This window comes from Pongo abelii, chromosome 2, assembly GCF_028885655.2.
Source record: "Pongo abelii isolate AG06213 chromosome 2, NHGRI_mPonAbe1-v2.0_pri, whole genome shotgun sequence".
In the NCBI taxonomy this organism is placed as follows: domain Eukaryota; kingdom Metazoa; phylum Chordata; class Mammalia; order Primates; family Hominidae; genus Pongo; species Pongo abelii.
In genome coordinates this window covers 124,664,149-124,685,290 of record NC_085928.1, presented here as the reverse complement: position 1 = coordinate 124,685,290, position 21,142 = coordinate 124,664,149, and the positions used below count along the sequence as shown (strand labels likewise).

General features: G+C 39.5%; 1 protein-coding gene across 18 annotated transcripts in view; it reads left to right on the top strand.

The window, feature by feature from the left end:
* RBMS3 (RNA binding motif single stranded interacting protein 3) overlaps window positions 1-21,142 on the top strand; it is an 861,233-nt gene that overhangs the window by 820,121 nt on the left and 19,970 nt on the right. For 15 of the 18 annotated variants that reach the window (XM_063721655.1, XM_063721659.1, XM_054550494.2 and 12 more), the window contains 2 exon segments: window positions 6,825-6,905; window positions 9,731-9,858. In XM_063721655.1, coding sequence (XP_063577725.1) covers window positions 6,825-6,905; window positions 9,731-9,858 — 209 coding nt within the window. 18 annotated transcript variants of the gene reach the window in all.

Below are 21,142 nucleotides of genomic sequence, written 5' to 3'. Positions count from 1 at the left end.
GCAAACAGAGACAATTGGACTTCCTCTCTTCCTATTTGAATGCCCTTTATTTCTTTCTCTTGCCTGATTGACCTGGCCAGAACTTCCAATACTATGTTGAATAGGAGTGGTTAGAGAGGGCATCCATGTCTTGTGCCAGTTTTCAAAGGGAACGCTTCCAGTTTTTGCCCATTCAGTATGACATTGAGTGTGGGTTTGTCATAAATAGCTCTTATTATTTTGATACGTTCCATCAGTATCTAGTTTACTGAGGGTTTTTAGCATGAAGGGATATTGAATTTTGTTGAAGGCCTTTTCTGCATCTATTGAGATAATCATGTCGTTTTTGTCATTGGTCCTGTTTATGTGACGGATTGCATTTATTGATTTGTGTATGTTAAACCAGCCTTGCATCCCACGGATGAAGCCAATTTGATCATAGTGATAAGCTTTTTGATGTGCTGCTGGATTCAGTTTTCCAGTATTTTATTGAGGATTTTTGCATCGATATTCATCAGGGATATTGGCCTGAAATTTTCTTTGTGTGTGTCTCTGCCAGGTTTTGGTATCAGGGTGATGCTGGCCTCATAAAATGAGTTAGGGAGGATTCCCTCTTTTTCTATTGTTTGGAATAGTTTCAGAAGGAATGGTACTAGCTCCTCTTTGTACCTCTGATAGAATTCGGCCATGAATCCATCTGGTCCTGGGCTTTTTTTGTTGGTAGGCTATCAATTACTGCTTCAATTTCAGAACTTGTTATTGGTCTATTCAGGGATTCAACTTCTTCCTGGTTTAGTCTTGGGAGGGTATATGTGTCCAGGAGTTTATCCATTTCTTCTAGATTTTCTAGTTTATTTGCATAGAGGTGTTTATCATATTATCTGATTGTAGTTTGTATTTCTGTGGGGTCAGTGGTGATATCCCCTTTATTTTTTTTATGGTGTCTATATGATTCTTCTCTCTTTTCTTATTAGTCTGGCTAGTCGTCTATTTTGTTAATCTTTTCAAAACACCAGCTCCTGGATTCATTCATTTTTTGAAGGATTTTTCATGTCTCTATCTCCTTCAGTTCTGCTCTGATCTTAGTTATTTCTTGTCTTCTGCTAGCTTTTTAATTTGTTTGGTCTTGCTTCTCTAGTTCTCTCAATTATGATGTTAGGGTGTCGATTTTAGATCTTTCCTGCTTTCTCCGGTGGGCATTTAGTGCTATCAATTTCCCTCTAAACACTGCTTTAGCTGTGTCCCAGAGATTCTGGTACGTTGTGTCTTTGTTCTCATTGGTTCAAAGAAGTTACTTATTTCTGCCTTAATTTCATTATTTACCCAGTAGTCATTCAGGAGAAGGTTGTTCAGTTTCCACGTAGTTGTGCTGTTTTGAGTGAGTTTCTTCATCCTGAGTTCTAATTTGATTGCACTGTGGTCTGACTGTTTGTTATGATTTCCATTCTTTTACATTTGCTGAGGAGTGTTCCAATTATGTGGTCAATTTTAGAATAAGTGAGATGTGGTGCTGAGAAGAATGTATATTCTGTTGATTTGGGGTGGAGAGTTCTGTACATGTCTATTAGGTCCACTTGGTCCAGAGCTGAGTTCAAGTCCTGAATATCCTTGTTAATTTTCTGTCTCGTTGATCTGTCTAATATTGACAGTGGGGTGTTAAAGTCTCCCATTATTATGGTGTGGGAGTCTAAGTCTCTTTGTAGGTCTCTAAGAACTTTCTTTAGTAATCTGGGTGCTCATGTATTGGGTGCATATATATTTAGGATAATTAGCTCCTCTTGTTGCATTGATCCCTTTACCCCTATGTAATGCCCTTCTTTGTCTTTTTTGATCTTTGTTGTCTTAAAGTCTGTTTTATCAGTGACTAGGATTGCAACCCGTTTTTTTTTCTTCTTTCTATTTGCTTGGTAAACATTCTTCCATCCCTTTATTTTGAGCCTATGTGTGTCTTTGCATGTGAGATGGGTCTCCTGAATGCAGCACACCAATGAATCTTACTCTTTATCCAATTTGCCAGTCCGTGTCTTTTAATTGGAGCATTTAGCTCATTTACATTTAAGGTTAATATGGTTATGTGTGAATTTGATCCTGTCATTATGATGCTAGCTGTTTATTTTGCCCATTAGTTGATGCAGTTTTTTCATAGTGTCGATGGTCTCTACAATTTGACATATTTTTGCAGTGGCTGGTGCCAGTTTTTTCTTTCCGTATTTAGTACTTCCTTCAGGAGCTCTTGTAAGGCAGGCTCAGTGGTGACAAAGTCTCTTAGCATTTGCTTGTCTGTAAAGGATTTTATTTCTCCTTTGCTTATGAAGCTTAGTTTGGCTGGATATGAAATTCTGGGTTGAAAATTCTTTTAAGAATGTTGAATATTGGCTACCACTCTCTTCTGGCTTGTAGGGTTTCTTCAGAGAGATCCACTGTTAGTCTGATGGGCTTCCCTTTGTGGGTAACATGACCTTTCTCTCTGGCTGCCCTTAACATTTTTTCCTTCATTTCGACCTTGGTGAATCTGATGAATATGTGTCTTGGGGTTGCTCTTCTTGAGGAGTATCATTGTGGTGTTCTCTGTATTTCCTGAATTTGAATGTTGGCCTGTCTTGCTAGGTTGGGGAAGTTCTCCTGGATAATATCCTGAAGAGCATTTTCCAGCTTGGTTCCATTTTCCCCGTCACTTTCCAGTACACCAGTCAAACGTAGGTTTGGTCTTTTCACATACTCCCATATTTCTTGGAGGCTTTGTTCATTCTTTTTCATTCTGTTTTCTCTAATCTTGTCTTCATGCTTTATTTCATTGAGTTGATCTTCAATCTCTCATATCCTTTCTTCCATTTGATCAATTTGGCTAATGATACTTGTCTATGCTTCATGAAGTTCTCGTGCTGTGTTTTTCAGCTCCATCAGGTCATGTATGTTCTTTTCTAAACTGGTTATTCTAGTCAGCAGTTCCTCTAGCCTTTTTTCAAGGTTCTTAGCTTCCTTTCATTGCATTAGAACGTGCTCCTTTAGCTCGGAGGAGTTTGTTATTACCCACCTTCTGAAGCCACTTCTGTTAATTCATCAAACTCATTCTCTGTCCAGTTTTGTTCTCTTGCTGGTGAGAAGTGGTGATCCTTTGAAGGAGAAGAGGCATTCTGGTTTTTGGAATTTTCAGCCTTTTTGCACTGGTTTTTCCTCATCTTCATGGATTTATCTACCTTTAGTCTTTGATGCTGGTGACCTTCAGATGGGTTTTTTGTATGGATGTCCTTTTTGTTGATGTTGACGCTATTCCTTTCTGTTAGTTTTCCTTCTAACAGTCAAGCCCCTCTGCTGCAGGTCTGCTGGAGTTTGCTGGAGGTCCACTCCAGACCCTGTTTGCCTGGATATGACCAGCGGAGGCTGCAGAACTGCAAATATTGCTGCCTGTTCCTTCCTCTGGAAGCTTCGTCCCAGAGGGGCACCCACCAGATGCCAGCTGGAGGTCTCCAGTATGAGGTGTCTGTTGACCCCCGCTCGGAGGTGTCTGCCAGTCAGGAGGCATGAGGGTCAGAGACCCACTTGAGGAGGCAGTCTGTCAGGGTCCCACTTGAGGGACCCACTTGAGGCAAAGCTCAAGCGCCATGCTGGGAGATCTGCTGCTCTCTTCAGAGCCAGCAGGCAGGAACATTTGTCTGCTGAAGCTGTGCCCACAGCTGCCCATACCCACAGGTGCTCTGTCCCAGGGAGATAGGTGTTTTATCTACAACCCCTAACTGGGGCTGCTGCCTTTCTTTCAGAGATGCCCTGCCCAGAGATGAGGAATCTAGAAAGGCAGTCTAACTATAGTGGCTTTGCCGAGCCGTGGTGGGCTCCGCCCAGTTTGAACATCCCAGCAGCTTTGTTTACACTGTGAGGGGAAAACAGCCTGCTCAAGCCTCAGTAAGGGCAGACACCCCTCCCCACACCAAGCTCCAGCATCCCAAGTGGACTTCAGACTGCTGTGCTGGCAGCAAGAATTTCATGCCAGTGGATCTTAGCTTGCTGGGCTCCATAGAGGTGACACCCTGGCTTCAGTCCCTTTTCCAAGGGAGTGAATGGTTCATCTCACTGGCATTCCAGGTGCCACTGGGGTATGAAAAAAAAAAAGCTGCAGCTAGCTTGGTGTCTGCCCAAACGGCTGCCCGGTTTTGTGCTTGAAACCCAGGGCCCTAGTGGTGTAGGCACCCGAGAGAATCTCCTGGTTTGCCAGTTGTGAAGACTGTGAGAAAAGCATAGTATCTGGGCCAGAATGCATGTTCCTTACCGCACAGTCCCTCATGGCTTCCCTTGGCTAGGGGAGGGAGTTCTCCAACCCCTTGTGCTTCCCGGGTGAGGCGATGCCCTACCCTGCTTCGGCTCACCCTCCTTGGGCTGCACCCACTATCTAACCAATCCCAATGAGATGAGCCAGGTACCTCAGTTGGAAATGCAGAAATCACCTACCTTCTGCATTGATCTTGCTGGGAGATGCAAGACCAGAGCTGTTCCTATTCATCCGTCTTGCCAACCACCCCCAATGCTTCTTATTAACCATACTACCTAGGAACTCCAGTTTGGCAAGGAAAGTCTAAATAATGGAATAGATACTCATGTGAACTAGTGAACATTGCTGTATATGGCCACAAGTCATGTTTCTAATGACCTCTAATTCACAGAATTTCTTCTTAGAGATGTAGAGAGTGGAGTGGGGATGGATCAGAGTAGTATGCTACAGAGGCTGCCAGTGACATCCTCTTATGCAAAGGGTACACATACTAACTTACTGGGCAAGTTGCAAAGTTTAGAATTACTAACTTTAGAATAGGAAGTACTCAAATAGGTAAGGATTTATCCTTTTACTAGTATATAGTAAACCTTAGAAAACCATGACCAAATGGTAGAACATGAGCCACAAATGTATCAGTTCTGAACTTAATTAAATTCATGGTTGGTAAAAATATATTCTCATTTGCTATAAATCTGCTAGATTTTTGAGATTCAATTAAAGAAACATTTTCCAGAATACATTTCTTGGAGTAGTAGTTTGTTTTAAGTAAAACTAATAAATGATACCAAAATCAAAACAAAAGTTTTAGAAATACTAGTTTATCACCTTTAAATAGGCTTCTTCTGTAAAACACGATTTCTCAGTTTAATCATATGTCAATATCAAGAAGAGGATATATCAGGCAGCATTGCTCAAATACATTGGAACACAGAAAGCTTTACTCTCAGTATAGCTAGTGTTCCAAGGAATATATTGTAAAAAGTGCTAAATTAAAGGATATTTAGAACCTATATAGCAGAGGCAAATTACCTATCTGAAATGGCCAGGGAACTGTTTTCTACAACATACTCTCTAGAATAATCTTGTTGAAAAGGCAGATGCTGGCTGGGTGCAGTAGCTCACACCTGTAATCCCAGCACTCTGGGAGGCCAAGGCAGGTGGATCACTTGAGGCCAAGAGTTTGAGACCAGCTTGGCCAATATGGCAAAACCCTGTCTCTACTAAAAATACAAAAATTAACCAGGAGTGGTGGCACACATCTGTACTCCCAGCTACTCGGGAGGCTGAAGCATGAGAATCTCTTGAACCCTGGAGGCAGAGCTTGCAGTGAGCCAAGATCATGCCCCTGCACTCCACCCTGGGCAACAGAATGAAACCCAGTTTGAAAAGAGGAGGAAAACAACAACAACAACAACAACAACAAAGAAAAAGATGGACTAGTGTTCAGATGCTTTCCTTGATTCAGAATCAGCATGCCTCTTAAATACTGAATATACTAAGATACACAAAACAGTAATTTAGCTTTTTCATATTGATACATGAACTTAGTATTTGATCTCAGCAAATTTAGAAAAATTATCAGGAGCTTTTGATTTTCCAAAAAAATCATTCCTCTAAACTTTATGAATTGAGAAAACTTGTCTTCATTTGATGATTCCAGTTTTGATGTTTTGTGTTATTGGTGAAGTTCAGAAACTCAGAAACATAGTTGATTCCATAGAAAATTCAATTCTTAAAGAGTAGAACTTTGAATGTGCAGGGTGAATATGTGTGTTATGAATATGGGTCATACTTTATGCTTATGTAACTGAACATATAGTTTTACTGGGGCTCCCTTTCTTCGTTGCAAAAATACAACTTATCCTCAATACATAATTTATTGACTAGTACAACTTAGCAAAAAAATGATTTGGCTTCATTATTCATCCTGATAAGAAAAATTTGGTGGATTAAAGGTATTGGAAAGGAAATTTTAACACTGCTACGAGAATGAAATGGGAGAAGGGAACAATAGAGACTTCAATATTATCTGTAATACTCCATTTTTTTATATTTAAAAAAGTGATGCAAAAATGAAAAAATGACATTTGCCAATAATGCCAATGTATCACATAACTATTACATTACTTTGCTGCTTTTTTAAATTCAAAAAATAAATATTACTAACAATTTATATGATCATTCATTCAACAAATACTTGTTGAGAGCCTACTATGTGATAGGTGCTAGCAATAAGAGAGAGTAAAAAAGAGACATCATCCCCAACTCTCCTGGAGTTTATGTTTGTTTGTTTAGATGTGAAATGTGAAATGTTTGCGATCTTATTTAGAATAGAATGTGTAAAAGGACAAAGTGAGGAAATGGGGGTGAATTAACTCATATTGATAATTAGGAGGTAGGGCTACTGTGGGTACTGAATCAATACTGAGAGGAGCTGCATTATTTTTAGTGAAAATTGAGTTGGAAAAAAATACACACTGGCTATGGGCCCCATAGCTAAAGCAGTCTCATGTGGTATTTAATTTTCTCACTGGTTGCAGCTCAAAGTTCACATGCATTTTTCTTTGATTCTCTCTAGTATATGACTGCTGCTGCTCCTATGCAAGGGACCTACATTCCTCAGTACACGCCTGTGCCTCCGACAGCTGTTTCTATTGAAGTAAGTCTATCCCTGTCTAATAAAGAGGTTAGAAGAAGTAAATCTCAGTCACATACACTGTAGTCCCCCATAACTGTAGGAATCCTCACTTGCAATTTTTGTGCTACTCTAAAATATGACATTGTAAATTCAGCATATGAAAGTATAAACATTTACTTGAATGTGGTTGTTTTGCTTTGCACATGAAATGAGCTCATCTGCTACGGAGGCACGATGGGAGTCTCTTTCATATTTAGAGAAAATTCCAGAAGCCAAATCACAATTCCATCAAATTTTAATCACAAATACTTATAAAAGGCAAAAAGTTTGCAACTATGTGAATGAACTAGTTCTCTAATGCCTTGTTCCTCAAAGAGTGGTTCCTAGACCAGCATCATTGATATCCCTTGAGAGCTTGTTAGAAATGCAGACTTGCTGGGCATGATGGCATGCACCTGTAATCCCTGCTACTTGAGAGGCTGAGACAGGAGGATCTCTTGAGACCAGAAGTTCGAGACCAGCCTGGGTCAAACAGTGAGACCTTGTCAGAAGGAAGAAAAAAAAAAAAAAACGAAATGTAGACTCTTAGGTACTATCCAGACCTACTGCGTCTGAATTTGCATTTTAAGATGATCACTCAGTGATCCAAATGCACATTAAAGACACTGGACTAATGCACTGGTTCTCAAACTTTTCTGCACATTTAAATTATTTTGAGAGCTTTAAAAAATATTGATTCCTGGGTCCTATCCCCAGAGATTATGATTTATTTGTCTGGAGTATAGACTGAACATCATATTTTCAAAAGATCTTAGATGATTCTAATATGTACCAAAGACTAGAAACCTTTGCTCTAGGCCATGAACCTGCACAGGTTTACAGCTTCTTCCAGACAAGAAAGAAGTTGTAAAACTCTTATTGCTGTAGATATCATGAATGATGATGTCAGCTTGTCCTTAATGGAAGCTTTACTGCTTTCATTCTCTCTTTCCATTGGGATAAATCTATGCCCTCTACACATCATTTTACTGGACAGGGCCGTAAACTACATAGAAATGGAGAGGGCACAGAGCTATGCAGATGGTGGTAAAACACTTAGGTATCTATCTTCTCTCTGGTTCTAGCCATTACTTTTTTATTGCCCTTCTTTCCCCTCTCCTGATGCACATGTGCATTATGGTCACCGTGCATTCCTTCTCAGCGGCTGGGAATCCTCTGCAGTTGATGTCTTTGCTACTCAATTTGTTGGCAAGCAACTGCTGTGTTGGTACCACTCCACATAAAAATTCACCAAGACTCTAAATCTCTGAGATTGAGGGAAACCTTTACGGACTAAATTGGATCTTCTAAAATGTTTCTTGGTTTTGTTGTGTGACAGATGTTTGTTCATACCAAGGTTTAGGAAATCCAGATGTTTAACAGGGCACTGTTAGGTAGCTTAGGAAATCAAGGAGTTCCAATGTTTAAATCTTTCATGTGTTCTAGACCTATAGGTCTCAAAGAATGTGTCATCTTAAACAGTTTTAATTGTCTTTTCAGAATTTCAAGAATATATGATTAAATTTCATGTTCTTTGCTATATTTAGCTATCAAAAAGCACCTATGCCATAAGAAAATTAAAAATCTGGATATTCTAGGCACTTTAAGTGTAAACTTCTGCCATATATTTTCATTTCTGTGTACACCAAAGACATACTTATCTACAAAATTCGACCATTTTGATGATTATGAGACATTTGACAGTGTGGTTTATTGGAAACAGTCTAATTATAGTTATATTTAGGGATTAAAAGAAATATTTCACTGATAAAAATATAAATACACTCTGATATATTGCCTTGAACCAGTGATTATAAGGAAAAGCATTAATTCATTCTCTATGTGAAAACGCTCATTGAACATTTATCAATATCTATAAAGGTGGGAGGTTTCAAAAAATAAATAATACCAAATAGTAAATTAGGAAAGGAAAGACTGAATAAATATATAGAGAATTTTCAAATTCTAAAGAAGAAATTTAGGGAATTTCAGCCATAGAATTAACCAAGAACATCTGAAATTTGACATCACTGCAGGTATCCAGGACTACAAATAAAACCAGGAAAATTTATCAGGATAGGTGCTCTTCTTAGGCCCACTAACAACCAAATAAAATCACCTATGCCTCTCTGGATTCCAAAAATATATTCCTGATTGTGACCAATTCCAGAAATCCACTCTTGCCAGCATCTGTGAGAAACAAAAAAAAAATAGGAAGGGTGAAGGAAAAGGAAACCAAAATTAAGGACAAGTTTTGTTGTTGTTTTCTTAAAACTTATTGGTGACTTTCAGTTCATATACCAGAAAACAAAACAAATCAAATTACTGAAGAGAAAACCTACTTAATAGCATCCTTTAAAAGATTTCCAAACTTTGATGTATATTTTTATCAAGGTCAGTTTCCATTGTTATCCCAAATGATATAGTCATGATACAGTGAAATATGCCAGGAAAATGTTTGGACATACAAGTTTGTATAGGAATCCTGAATGAAGATAAATTGTTATTTATTGTGGATAAATGTACAAACCTGGTTTAAAAGTTCCAAGTATAGGCAAAATTATTTTCTGACCACTTAACTACTCCAACGACTTCTAATGGCAAGGTTTCTTGGTGTCACATTAGGATGAATTACTTAGTCCTTATCTAAATGTGCTCTCTGGGTTTCCTCTGAATACTTATTGTGACTTCATGTAGCTGAGAGCATCTCTACTTAAGCCAAATAGAAGAGGGGTACTTACAGCCTATCTAGAGAGGGCCCTTTGCTGAAGCAAGTAAGGCTTTTATGTTCTTCTTTGCCTCCTTAGGGTGTTGTTGCTGATACCTCTCCCCAGACAGTGGCACCTTCATCCCAGGACACCAGTGGTCAGCAGCAACAGATAGCAGTGGACACATCCAACGAACATGCACCTGCATATTCTTACCAACAGTCTAAGTAAGTCCGGGCTGTGCTAAGCTCTTTTCCTCAAGATCAGCCACCTTGACATCACTCTTTTTGTTGTATCTGTTAGCTTTTGCTGAAATATAAACCATCCCAAACTTAGCAACAGGCATTTATTTAGCTCATGATTATGTGGGTTTGAAATTTGGGCTAACTTTGGGTGGATGGTTCTTCTGATCTTGACAGGAATCAAACATCTAGGAACAGCTGCTGATTATCTATGCATCTCTGCTTCTGGGTGTTGCTAGTTGTTGGATGTGTGATGGAAGTGACTAGGCCATATGTTTCTGATCTTCCAGCAGGCTAATTCACACGGAAGTCTCAGAATTTCAAGAATAGTAAAGAACAAGCCCAAATGTACAAACACTCTTAATTCTGTTTATCACTAATTTTCTACTGTCTCATTAGCCAAAGCAAGTCACTTGGCCAAACAGTCAGTGTACCAGTTCACTTTGAAAAAGCTTGATGTAGAAAGAGGCACTGCAGCCATTAAAAAAAAAACTACCATATTTATTATTAGAAAAATTATAATATTCCTACCTGAAACTGAATAGAGTCTCAGTCTCCTCACTCTTAAATGAAGACAGTAACACTCCCCCTTGTAGGGTTACTTTGAATACACAGTTAAATGTCGATGAAAAAGGGTATTGTAACATATGAAGCAATATAAAATATGGTCTTATTCAGGAATAAAATGGCAAGGATTTTCAGAATTACTCTTGAAAATCCTTAAATCACTCATAATGCAAAGTACATTTGGCTTTGTGTTGAGTAAACATTTGGCAAACTTTGGTAAAGTTTGAGGGCTGTTTATTGAAACCAAAAGAATTTAGAAAAGCAAAGTCTTTATACAAGTGTCTTGGCATGCAAACTATTCAACTTTGTAGATAGCAATAAAATCCCTGATGAATAGAGAATCCCCAGACAATCCTGCCTGTCTACAGAGTGCTGCTCTATTATTTAAAATAATTTTTCTTGTTAAAGAAAAAAATTATTCTGATATTTGTTAAAACATTAAGAAATAATTTATTTATTAGGTTGGTACAAAAGTAATTGCGGTTTTTGCCATTAAAAACCATAGGTATTAGGCCGGGCGCAGTGGCTCACGCCTGTAATCCCAGCACTATGGGAGGCCGAGGCGGGCGGATCACGAGGTCAGGAGATAGAGACCATCCTGGCTAACACGGTGAAACCCCGTCTCTAGTAAAAATACAAAAAACTTAGCCGGGCGTGGTGGCGGGTGCCTGTAGTCCCAGCTACTCCGGGGTGGGGGCGGGGGCGGGCGGGGGGCTGAGGCAGGAGAATGGCGTGAACCCGGGAGGCGGAGCTTGCAGTGAGCAGAGATTGCGCCACTGCACTCCAGCCTGGGTGACAGAGCAAGACTCCGTCTCAAAAAAAAAAAAAAGAACTATTGCAATAGGGGAAGAGAGAACATGCTCAGTTCAGAACACAGCAAAGACAGCTGGGGATTTGTAGCCAACAAGCCGAGTGAGGGGGTCAGTGAGTGGAGAATTACTAACAGAAGACATCAAGAACAGGGGAATTACTGCTAACCTAAATTGACGGGATTTTTGCTAAAGGCAGATCAAGGAATAAAAACATCAAATGTAGGGGATGAGAAAATTGATCAGATATTGAGGGTGGTCATATCAACGATAGGCTATTCTCTTTAAACTGACTTAGCAAGATTCTTGCTAAAACTAGGCTATAAAGAACTGGCAAGAATGGGGGCAAAAGTCTACGCCTACTCAAGAAGGGGACTCAGTAGCCTGACTAAAAGTTGAGCAAGAAGAGAATCTTTGTCACTTTTTAACTTCAGTATACATTAAGAGATTTTTTTGTTAGATTCATCAAAGCAATAAACTCTTTTTTGTGTGGTTTAGGTCTAAAGTCAGCTTTACAAATTAAATTTGCTCAGAATATGACTTAAACTTACAAATATAAGGTATTATTATGATTGCCATTATTAATAGCAATAATGACTTTCAGAAAAGATTGTTACTGAGTAAAGCCGTATGTTATTGTTAATTTAATTGACATAGCCTGTGTGAATCACTTTTATGTGCAAAACTAATACTGTGGTAGACTCTGAAACTCCAGTCCAAGCATATTGAAATTTTTTTTCAGCCTGGTCAATGGGTTATATGTGGGGAAAGGAGCAGATATTGGCTATGTATAAAGCATAGCAAGAGACATTGGTGGGAGATGAGAAATACTGTGGGTAATGGGAAATTTTATGTGACCATTTGACTGAGCCACAGGGTACCCATATATTTGGCAAAACAATATTTCTGGGTATGTCTGTGAGGGTGATTTTGGATGAGATTAATATTTGAATCAGTTAAAGCAGATTTTCCTCCCCGCTGTGGGAGGCTTCCATCCAATCAGTTAGTTGAAGCCCTGAATAGAGCAAAAAGATTGAACCTCTCATGAGTGAAGAAGAAGGAACTCCTGTTACTTGACTGCTAGAGCTAGAACATTGGTCTTTTCCTGCCTTTGGACTTGAACAAAATATTGGTTCTTCTTAGATCTTGAGCCTGCCAGCTATAGAACTAGAATTTACATCAACTCTTTCAGTTCTCAGACTTTCAGACTCAAACTAGAATTACACTGTTGGCCTCCTGGGTCTCCAGTCTGCCAGCTGCAGATCATTGTAGATCATGAGACTTCTCAATCTTAATAATTGTGCAAGTCAATTTCTTATTTTAAAAAATCTCTGTATCTCTCCTCTCTCTTTCTCCCTCTCTCATATGTGTGTGTATATATATGTACACACACACACATACACAAACACACACACACACAGTTACTTCTGAAATTGGTTTTCTGATCTGATTAGGATTAAAACTAATGACTCTATTTCTAGTAGTAAAGAGAGCATTTATATTCCATGACATGATCTGACAATGGAAATATGCAAAATATCTCAATTAAATACTCCTAATCAACCACTTATAAGAAGCAAGGAGATGGGTGACTTATGTATATGACATTTTCAAACATTTTTAGGAAATTAATGAATATGATTGTCTGATTGCTCCTAATATCACTAGACAAGGTGGGGGAAAGAAGAAGATGCATTCAGGGATTCAAATGTTCAGCTTAACCACTGTATAAATGACTTGAAGGTTTCTATGTCTGCCTTGAAAAAGCCCTTTATTTCCTATAGCCACATGGCTGAGATTGCTGAAAATCAAACCCAGAATCTCATCCTATGACAGGCTGAGTTACAATAAAAGTTGAACTCCTAATTTCATGAGTATCTACTGTTAAAGTGAAGGCACTGATTGGGAAAGAGTGGGATCCTGTAATTGGCATGGATATATGGGGGGGGAAAAACCTAATCAAGCTGGGGACAGTGAGTCCCTAAATATGATGAGTATTCTTTGCCAGTGGAAGAAGCCTCCCCATGCCCAGTGAGAGTGGCTTCTCCACTACAATTGGGAGTGATTTCTCTACCCCTGTGTGAGGAGATTAACCCTGCATTGCCTGAAAAAACTGGAATGGCTTCCCCTGAGTCAGTTGTCATGTAAGACAAAGCTGAGTCTTCTTAGGACTCACCTCCACCACCCCTCTTTGCTTCTAGATCTATAACTAGGCTCAAGCCTAGCAAGCCCCTAAAGGTGAGGTGCAAAATATCACCTATAGGGAGGTGCACTACACTTCAGAAGAACTACTTGGATTTTTTAATTTACACAGACAGAAATTCAGGGAACATGTGTGGAAATGGATATCAAGGATGTGAGATAATAATGGAAGGAACATAACGTTGGATCAGCCCGAAGTAATTGACATGGGCTCACTAAGCATAGATTCTGCAATTAATGTTGCAACTCAAGGAGTTATTGACTCTAATAGCTTAGTTTGTTGACTCTAATAGCTTAGTTTGTTGACTAAAACATGGATCAAGAGATGACCCACGTGGCTATGCTAGTCCTACCTTGGTTTAACCTAGAGGAAGAGATTCAAAGGCTTAGAGAGATTTTAATATTGGAGTGGATTTATCATTTCAGATCTACTCACCCATGCTGGGAGGGTCCAGAAGACATTTCACCACAACTATAAGAAATACATGTGTGAGGGGAGCCTTGGCATCCTTGAATAACTCTGTAATTGCTTTTCTCTGTAGCCCAGAACTTACAGTGGGAACTATAGTCACTGAATTGGGAAACCTAAATGCAATTTGATTGGATCCTGAGTGACTGGGGCCAGGTGGCAACATTCAGTCACCAAAAGCAAGATTGGCATGGCTACTGTAGTGGACAGCAGAGTTAAAACAGCAATCAGGATTGTCTGGCTCATGCAGACTTACAACATTGGCTGGTTGATCATGGTGTTCCTAGAAGTAAAATACATAGAAAGTCTACTAAATTCTTATTTGCCTTATAGGTGAATAAATTTCTAACTTGAATCATAAAGAGAGAGAGATTCATCGTACTTCAATAAATTCCCAGACTTAGCCAGTTTACAGACCAAGAATCCATTGACTGAAGAGGAGATTGGGTTTCCTCAAAGAAGGACACTGATAAACTATCAAAAATGTATACTGTTAATTTTTCTCTCAGCCTTCCCAAAAAGGACCTATTGCCTCTGAGCAAAGAAAAGGAAAAAAAAGATCTTTCAGAGTCTATTGGATGCAGGCTCTGAACTGACATTAATTCCAAGAGACCTAAAATGGCACCATCGTGCACCAGAGTATAGACATACAGAGGTCAGGTGATCAATGGAGTTTTAGCTCAAGTCCCTCCATGAATCCCCAAGCCCATCTTGTGGTTGTTTCTTTAGTTCTAGAATGCTCAGTAGCTTGCAGAGTCCCCACATTGGTTCCCTGACTTGCAGAATGAAGACTTTTATGGTGGAATGGGCAAAATGGAAGACACAGGAACTGCCTCTACATAGGAAAATAGTAAACCAAATTCAATAGTGCATTTCTAGAGGGATTGCAAAAATTAGTGTTACTGTCAAGAACTTGAAACATGCACAGGGTCGATTTCCATTATAACTCCATTTAACTTTTCCATTTAGCCTGTGCAAAGGACAGATGGAACTTAGAGAAGGACAGTAGATTGTTGTAAGCATACTGCATTAGTCTGTTTTCATGCTGCTGATAAAGACATACCTGAGACTGGGTAGAAAAAGAGGATTAATTGGACTTACAGTTCCACATGGCCGGGGAGGCCTCAGAATCATGGCGGGAGGTGAAAGGCAGTTCTTATATGGCAGCAACAAGAGAAAATGAGGAAGATGTGAAAACTGAAACCCCGGCTAAAACCATCAGATCTCATGAGATTCATTCACTACCATGAGAACAGTATGGAGGAAACCACCCCCATGACTCAAATTATCTCTCACTGGGTGCCTCCCAGAACACATGGGAATTATGGAAGTACAATTCAAGATGAGACTTGGAGCCAAACCATATCACATACTCAGGTGGTGATTCCAATGGCAGTGGCTGCATCAAATGTGGTTTCATTGCTTGTGCAAAGTAACACACCCCTTGGTACCTGTTAGGCATCTGTTGATCTGGCACATTCCTTTGTTTCTCCATTACTGTCAATAAGACCCACCAGAAAGTTTGTTTTCAGCTTTCAAGGCCACCAATATACCTCCAATGTCCTACCTCAGGAGTATATTAGCCTAGGCCGTAATTTAGTTTGCATGGATCTTGATGATCTCTGTCTTCCACAAGATATCATACTGGCCCATTACATTCATGACACTATGCTGATTAGACTTAATGAGCAAGAAGTAATAACTACTCTAGATTTATTAGTAGAACATTTGTGTGTCCAAGACTGGTAAATAAACTCAACAAAAATTCAAGGAACTTCTGTCAGTGATTTCTAGAGGTCCAGTGTGGTAGGGTTTGTGAAAATACATCTCTAAGGGTGAAAGATAAGTTTAATCCTGTTGCATCTAGTATCTCCTATCACCAAAAAAAGCACAATGCTGAGTGGCTTCTTTGGATTTTAGAGGTAGTATATGGGTATATGGGTATGTGACTCTCACCCATTTATTGAGTGACACAAAGAACTGCTGGTTTTAAATGGGACTCAGAACAAGAGAAGGTTTCACAACAGGTCCAGGCTGCAATGGAACCTGCTCTGTCACTTGAGCCATATAATTCAGCAGATCCGATGGTGCTTGAAGTGTCAGTTGCAAATAAGGATGCTATTTGGAGGTTTTGACAGGCTCTTATAGGTGAATTGCAGTGAAGGCCCTTAGGATTTTGGAGCAAAGCCTTGCCGTTCTCTATCAATAACTACTTTCCTTTTGAGTAACAGCTCTTGGCTTGCTACTGGGCCTCAGCAGAAACTGAACACTTAACTATGCGCAATCAAGTTACCATGTGAACTGAGCTACCTGTCATGAACTGGGTGTTATCTGACTCACCAAGCCATAAAGATGGACACGCAGTACTCTATCATAAAATGGAAGTGGTATGTACATGATTGGGCTTGAGCAGAACCTGAAGGCACAGAAAGCTACATAAAAAAGTGGCCCAAATATCCATGTTTCCCACTCCTGCTATCCTGCCTCTTCAGGTCTAGTTTATAGGTGGCTCTGCATGATATGCAGGCACAACCGACAGTGGGCAGCTGGGACACTGTAGTCCCTTTCTGGGCCATTCGTGAAGGACAGTGGTGAAGTGAAATCCTTTCATTGGGTAGAATTCATATCAGTGCCTCTGGCCGTTCACTTTGCTTGGAAGGAAAAATGGCCAGAAGTATGACTATATACTTAATCATGGGCTATATCCAAGAGTTTGATTGGATGGTAAGGGACTTGGAAAGAACGTGATTGGGAAATTGGTGACAAAGAAATTTGTGGAAAAGATATGTGAAAATCTTATAAATAAATAAAGAGAAGATATTGACAGTCCATGTAAATGTCCATCATAGGATCACCTCCACAGAGAATTTTGATAATCAAGATATAAGATAAATATGTGTCTGTGAATATGAGTCAGCTCTTTTCTCAGCCATTCCTGTCATTGCCCAATGCACTCATGAACAAAATGGCCACAGTTACAGAGATGAAGGTTATGAGTGAGATCAGCAACATGGACTTTTGTTCACCAAGGAAAACCTGGCATAGGCACCGCTGAGTGCCCAATCTGCCAGCAACATATCCCTGATATGGCACCATTCTCTGAGGTGATCAGCCAGCTAACTGGTACTAGGATGATTACATTGGACTACTTCCATCATGAAAGGGGCAATATTTTCTTCTTACTAGACAACAGACTTACTTTGGATGTGGAATTGCCTTTCCTATACATAATGTTTCTGCCAAAACTACCATCAGTGAACTTAAAGAATGCTTTATCCACCATCATGTTATTCTACACGACATTGCTTCTGATCAAGGAACTCATTTCACAGCAAATAAGGCATGGCAATGGGCCCAGGCCCAGGCTCATAGAATTCACTGATCTTGCTATGTTCCCCACCACCCTGAAGCAGCTGGCTTGACAGACAGTAGAATGTCCTTTTGAAGACTCAATTACAATGCTAGCTAACTGGCAATACCCTACAGGGATGGGTGAAGGATTTCTGAAAGGCTATATGTGCTTTGAATGAGTACCCAATATATATGGTGCTGGTTCTCCTATAGCCAGGTTTCATGGGTCCAGAAATTAAAAGGTGAAAATGAGAGTGCACTACTCACTATTACCCTTAGTGACTCACTAGCAAAATTTTTGCTTCCTATACCCATGACATTATGTTCTGCTGGCCAAGAGACCTCAGTTGCTAAGGGAGGAATGCTTGCACCAGGAGAGACAACAGTAATTCTACTGAACTAGAAGTTAATACTGCTGCTTAGCCACTTTGGACTCCTCATGTTTCTGAATCAACAGGCAAATAAGTGAGTTACTGTGCTGGCTGGGGTGATTAATCCTGACTAACAAAGGGAAATCGGACTACTACTCTACAATGGAGGTAAGGAAAAGAATATCTGGAATACAGGAGATCCCTTAGTGTGTCTCTTAGTATTACCATGCCCTGTGATTAAGGTCAATGGAAAATTACAACACAATCCAAGAAGGACTACTCAATCCAATGGCCCAGATCCTTCAGAAATGGAGGTTTGGGTCACCCCACCAGGTAAAGCATCCTGACCAGCTGAAGTACTTGCTGAAGGCGAAGGGAACACAGAATGAATAGTGAAAGAAGATTATTATAAATATCAGCTATGACCAGCTACAGCAATAAAGACTGTAATTGCCATCAGTGTCTCCTCCTTACCTTTTCATGGATACATTTGTGTGCGTGTATGTTTATATGTTAACGTATATATTAAGCAAATATCTTCTTTTCTCTTACTCTCTTATGTATAATTGTATGTTGACTTCATATCATAGTATTTAAGTATTGTTCATTTTACATCAGTATTTAAGTTACAAAATATCAAAGAGGAGAGTAAACGTCACTCAAAGACTTTACCTCTATTTCTGTGAAAGGGGTTAGTGGGTTTTCAGCCATATGTAGGATAGTTGTGTCATGTTATAAGGAATCATGTCCTTGTTATTGTCTTTATATAAAGATTAAATATGGTTTGTGAAGATGCATATGAATGCCAAGTTGACAAGAAGTTAACTTGTGATAGTTAATTTTATGTGTCAATTTGACTGGACCACGGGATACTCATATAGTCTGTCAAACATTATTTCCGGGTGTGTCTGTGAGGGTGCTTTTGGATGAGATTAACATTTGAATCAGTGGACTGAGTAAAGCAGATGGCCCTCCCCAGTGTGGGAGGTCCTTATCCTATCAGTTGAAGGCCTGAACAGCACAAAAAGTTGGGCCTCCTCTGAATAAAAGAAAACTCCTGGTGGACTAAGCTAGAACATCGGTCTTTTCCTGCCTTTGGATTTGAACTGAAACATTGGCTTTTCTTGGATTTGAGCCTGCCAGCTCTGGGACTTAAATTTATATCATCAGCTTTCCTGGGTCTCAGACTGTCAGACTCAAAGTGGAACTATACTATCAGTATCAGCTCTCCTGGGTCTCCAGATTGCTGACCACAGATCTTGGAGCAAATTTTTTATAATAAATATCTCCTATTTCTGTTTCTTTAGAAAAGTCTCACTAATATACTGTTTGCCAGAAACACCACTCAAGACTCAGTGAGTAGGTGAAACTGGCTTTGATTGTGCCGAAGCACAATAAGGAAATGAATGATTCTAGAACCTTCCTGCTGTTTAATGATGTCTGGATAAATGGAAAAAAATACTTTGATTTATCCAATCAACAATTAATTATTGAGCACCTACTATGTGAAAGGCAGCATTCTAGGTGCTAGGGAAAGACTAATGAAAGAGGCAAATGCCTCCCCCACTCTCTTGGAGTTTACTTCTAGTAGTAGACTTATAATCAATGGATCAATCAGAAAATAATCAAAAAGAGACAGAGCTACAAAGCATATTATTTTAAAAGATTATTTTGATACAAAGTGACCAAGTACCTAAGATTAGGTATCAGAGGAAGCCTGTCTATAAGGTCTTCAGATCTGAAAGCAATTAGAAGCTAATAATGGAGAGATTTGGAGAAAAAGTATTTTAAGCAGATGAAACAGGAAGTTCAGAGGCCCTGAGGGGCCACCTGAAGCATGAATGTCCTGAACTAGAGGGGAGAGTAACAGGAGATAAGTGAAACAGGCCAGCTGTTATGGAGTCCTTGGCCCTTGGCTACTTGGCTTTGCGTCCAGTAATTATACTTTGTTATATTCTAAGTGAGCTAGGAAGCTTTTGGAAGCCTTTAAAAAGACAGGAATGACATGATTTGATTTAAACATCAATGACTATTACCAATGGATGCTAGGTAAAGAGGAGCATGTTTCAAGGATGGATTTCAGAATGCAAATTTTTCCCCTTCTTGCAACTGTCCAGAATCTCCTTCTCTCCCTGCCTGATTAAAGAAGCTTTAGTTGCTTCCATTTGTGAACCTCCAGTGAAGTGCTCTCTTCTCTCTCAAGGCTGTCCCTACCCAGGTGTAAGGCACCTTTGCCTGGTCATTGTATAATGTGGTGGGGAAGCAGATGTTTTGCCTCATCCAAAGAGAGTATATCGCTGCCTCTAATGGATTCTGGTGACAGTCTCCCCATCACCTCCATACACAGGTCCAACTTCACTTGTGGTACCAGCATTATGCCAGGTATTGTACTAGGAGGCAGGATCCCTGCCCTCCAAGGCTTACAATCCAGTAGGTGATTTAGATCTACATATGAATTATCCATATCTGTATCTATAGCTATCTATCTATCTATGTATGTACTGCAATGAAGAAAATGAAAAGAACTCTGCAAAAATACTGTAGTAATAGAATGCACATCATTTTTCTTTTCTGGCTGGATAAACATTAATGGAAGTTTTGGCAACTGGATCTGGGTCTTATGGGAAAAAGCAATGTTCTAGGCAGAATAACAGTTTGACCAAAGTCCGGGGGTGGGAAAGCTCAGAGTATTTCTCTGAGAAATGAAGCAGACTAATAGAATAGTGTGAAAAGGCAGATTTGACCCAGATTCTAGTATCATGTGTCATACTGAGGTGCTTGGACAGCGTTTTCTTTGTTCTAGGACTGCTATTCCAGCTGAAGTAGACAATGCACTTGGAAGCATTGAAAATCCACAGTCCTATTATTTCAGTGATTCACACTGGAGAAGGTAAAGGTCTGAAGTATAATGGTAGTGGGTATAATGGTAGGGTAGGGAAGTAGAATAGGGATAGACCAAAGAAAAAGAAAGAAACAAACAAGACTTAAAAATTCCAAGCAAAACAATGAAGTTTTTGATGCCATTAATGGAGGCAGATGAGCTAAAAGCGCAGGAAGGCCTGATTTTTGGAGAAAGACAAGGAATCTAATTATTCTGAACACACCTTGGAACATAAAGTATTTCAATGGTGTGACATGTGAAAAGTGTGGCCTGTGAAAACCAACTTATATCGCCCTATGGACATTAAACCTGGAGAAAATTTTAACAGCTCCTGCTTATATTCTCTTTTTTGATATGATACAAAGTGCTAGAAGTTTTTGACTTAAAACAACAATAGCAATACAAAATTAAATGAAACAAAGTGAATAAATAAAATTAATTTGTAGATGGCAATCACTCCTGTAAATTTGTAAACAGGAATAATTAATGTAATTCTATCTAAGTTTATATCAATTTTAGCCACAGTAAGACATGAGATTCTTCACAACCATTCAAGGAAGACACTCGTAATTCAGCTTTGCATTTGGGTCATAAAAACTGGGTTTCTTTTCATTGGTAA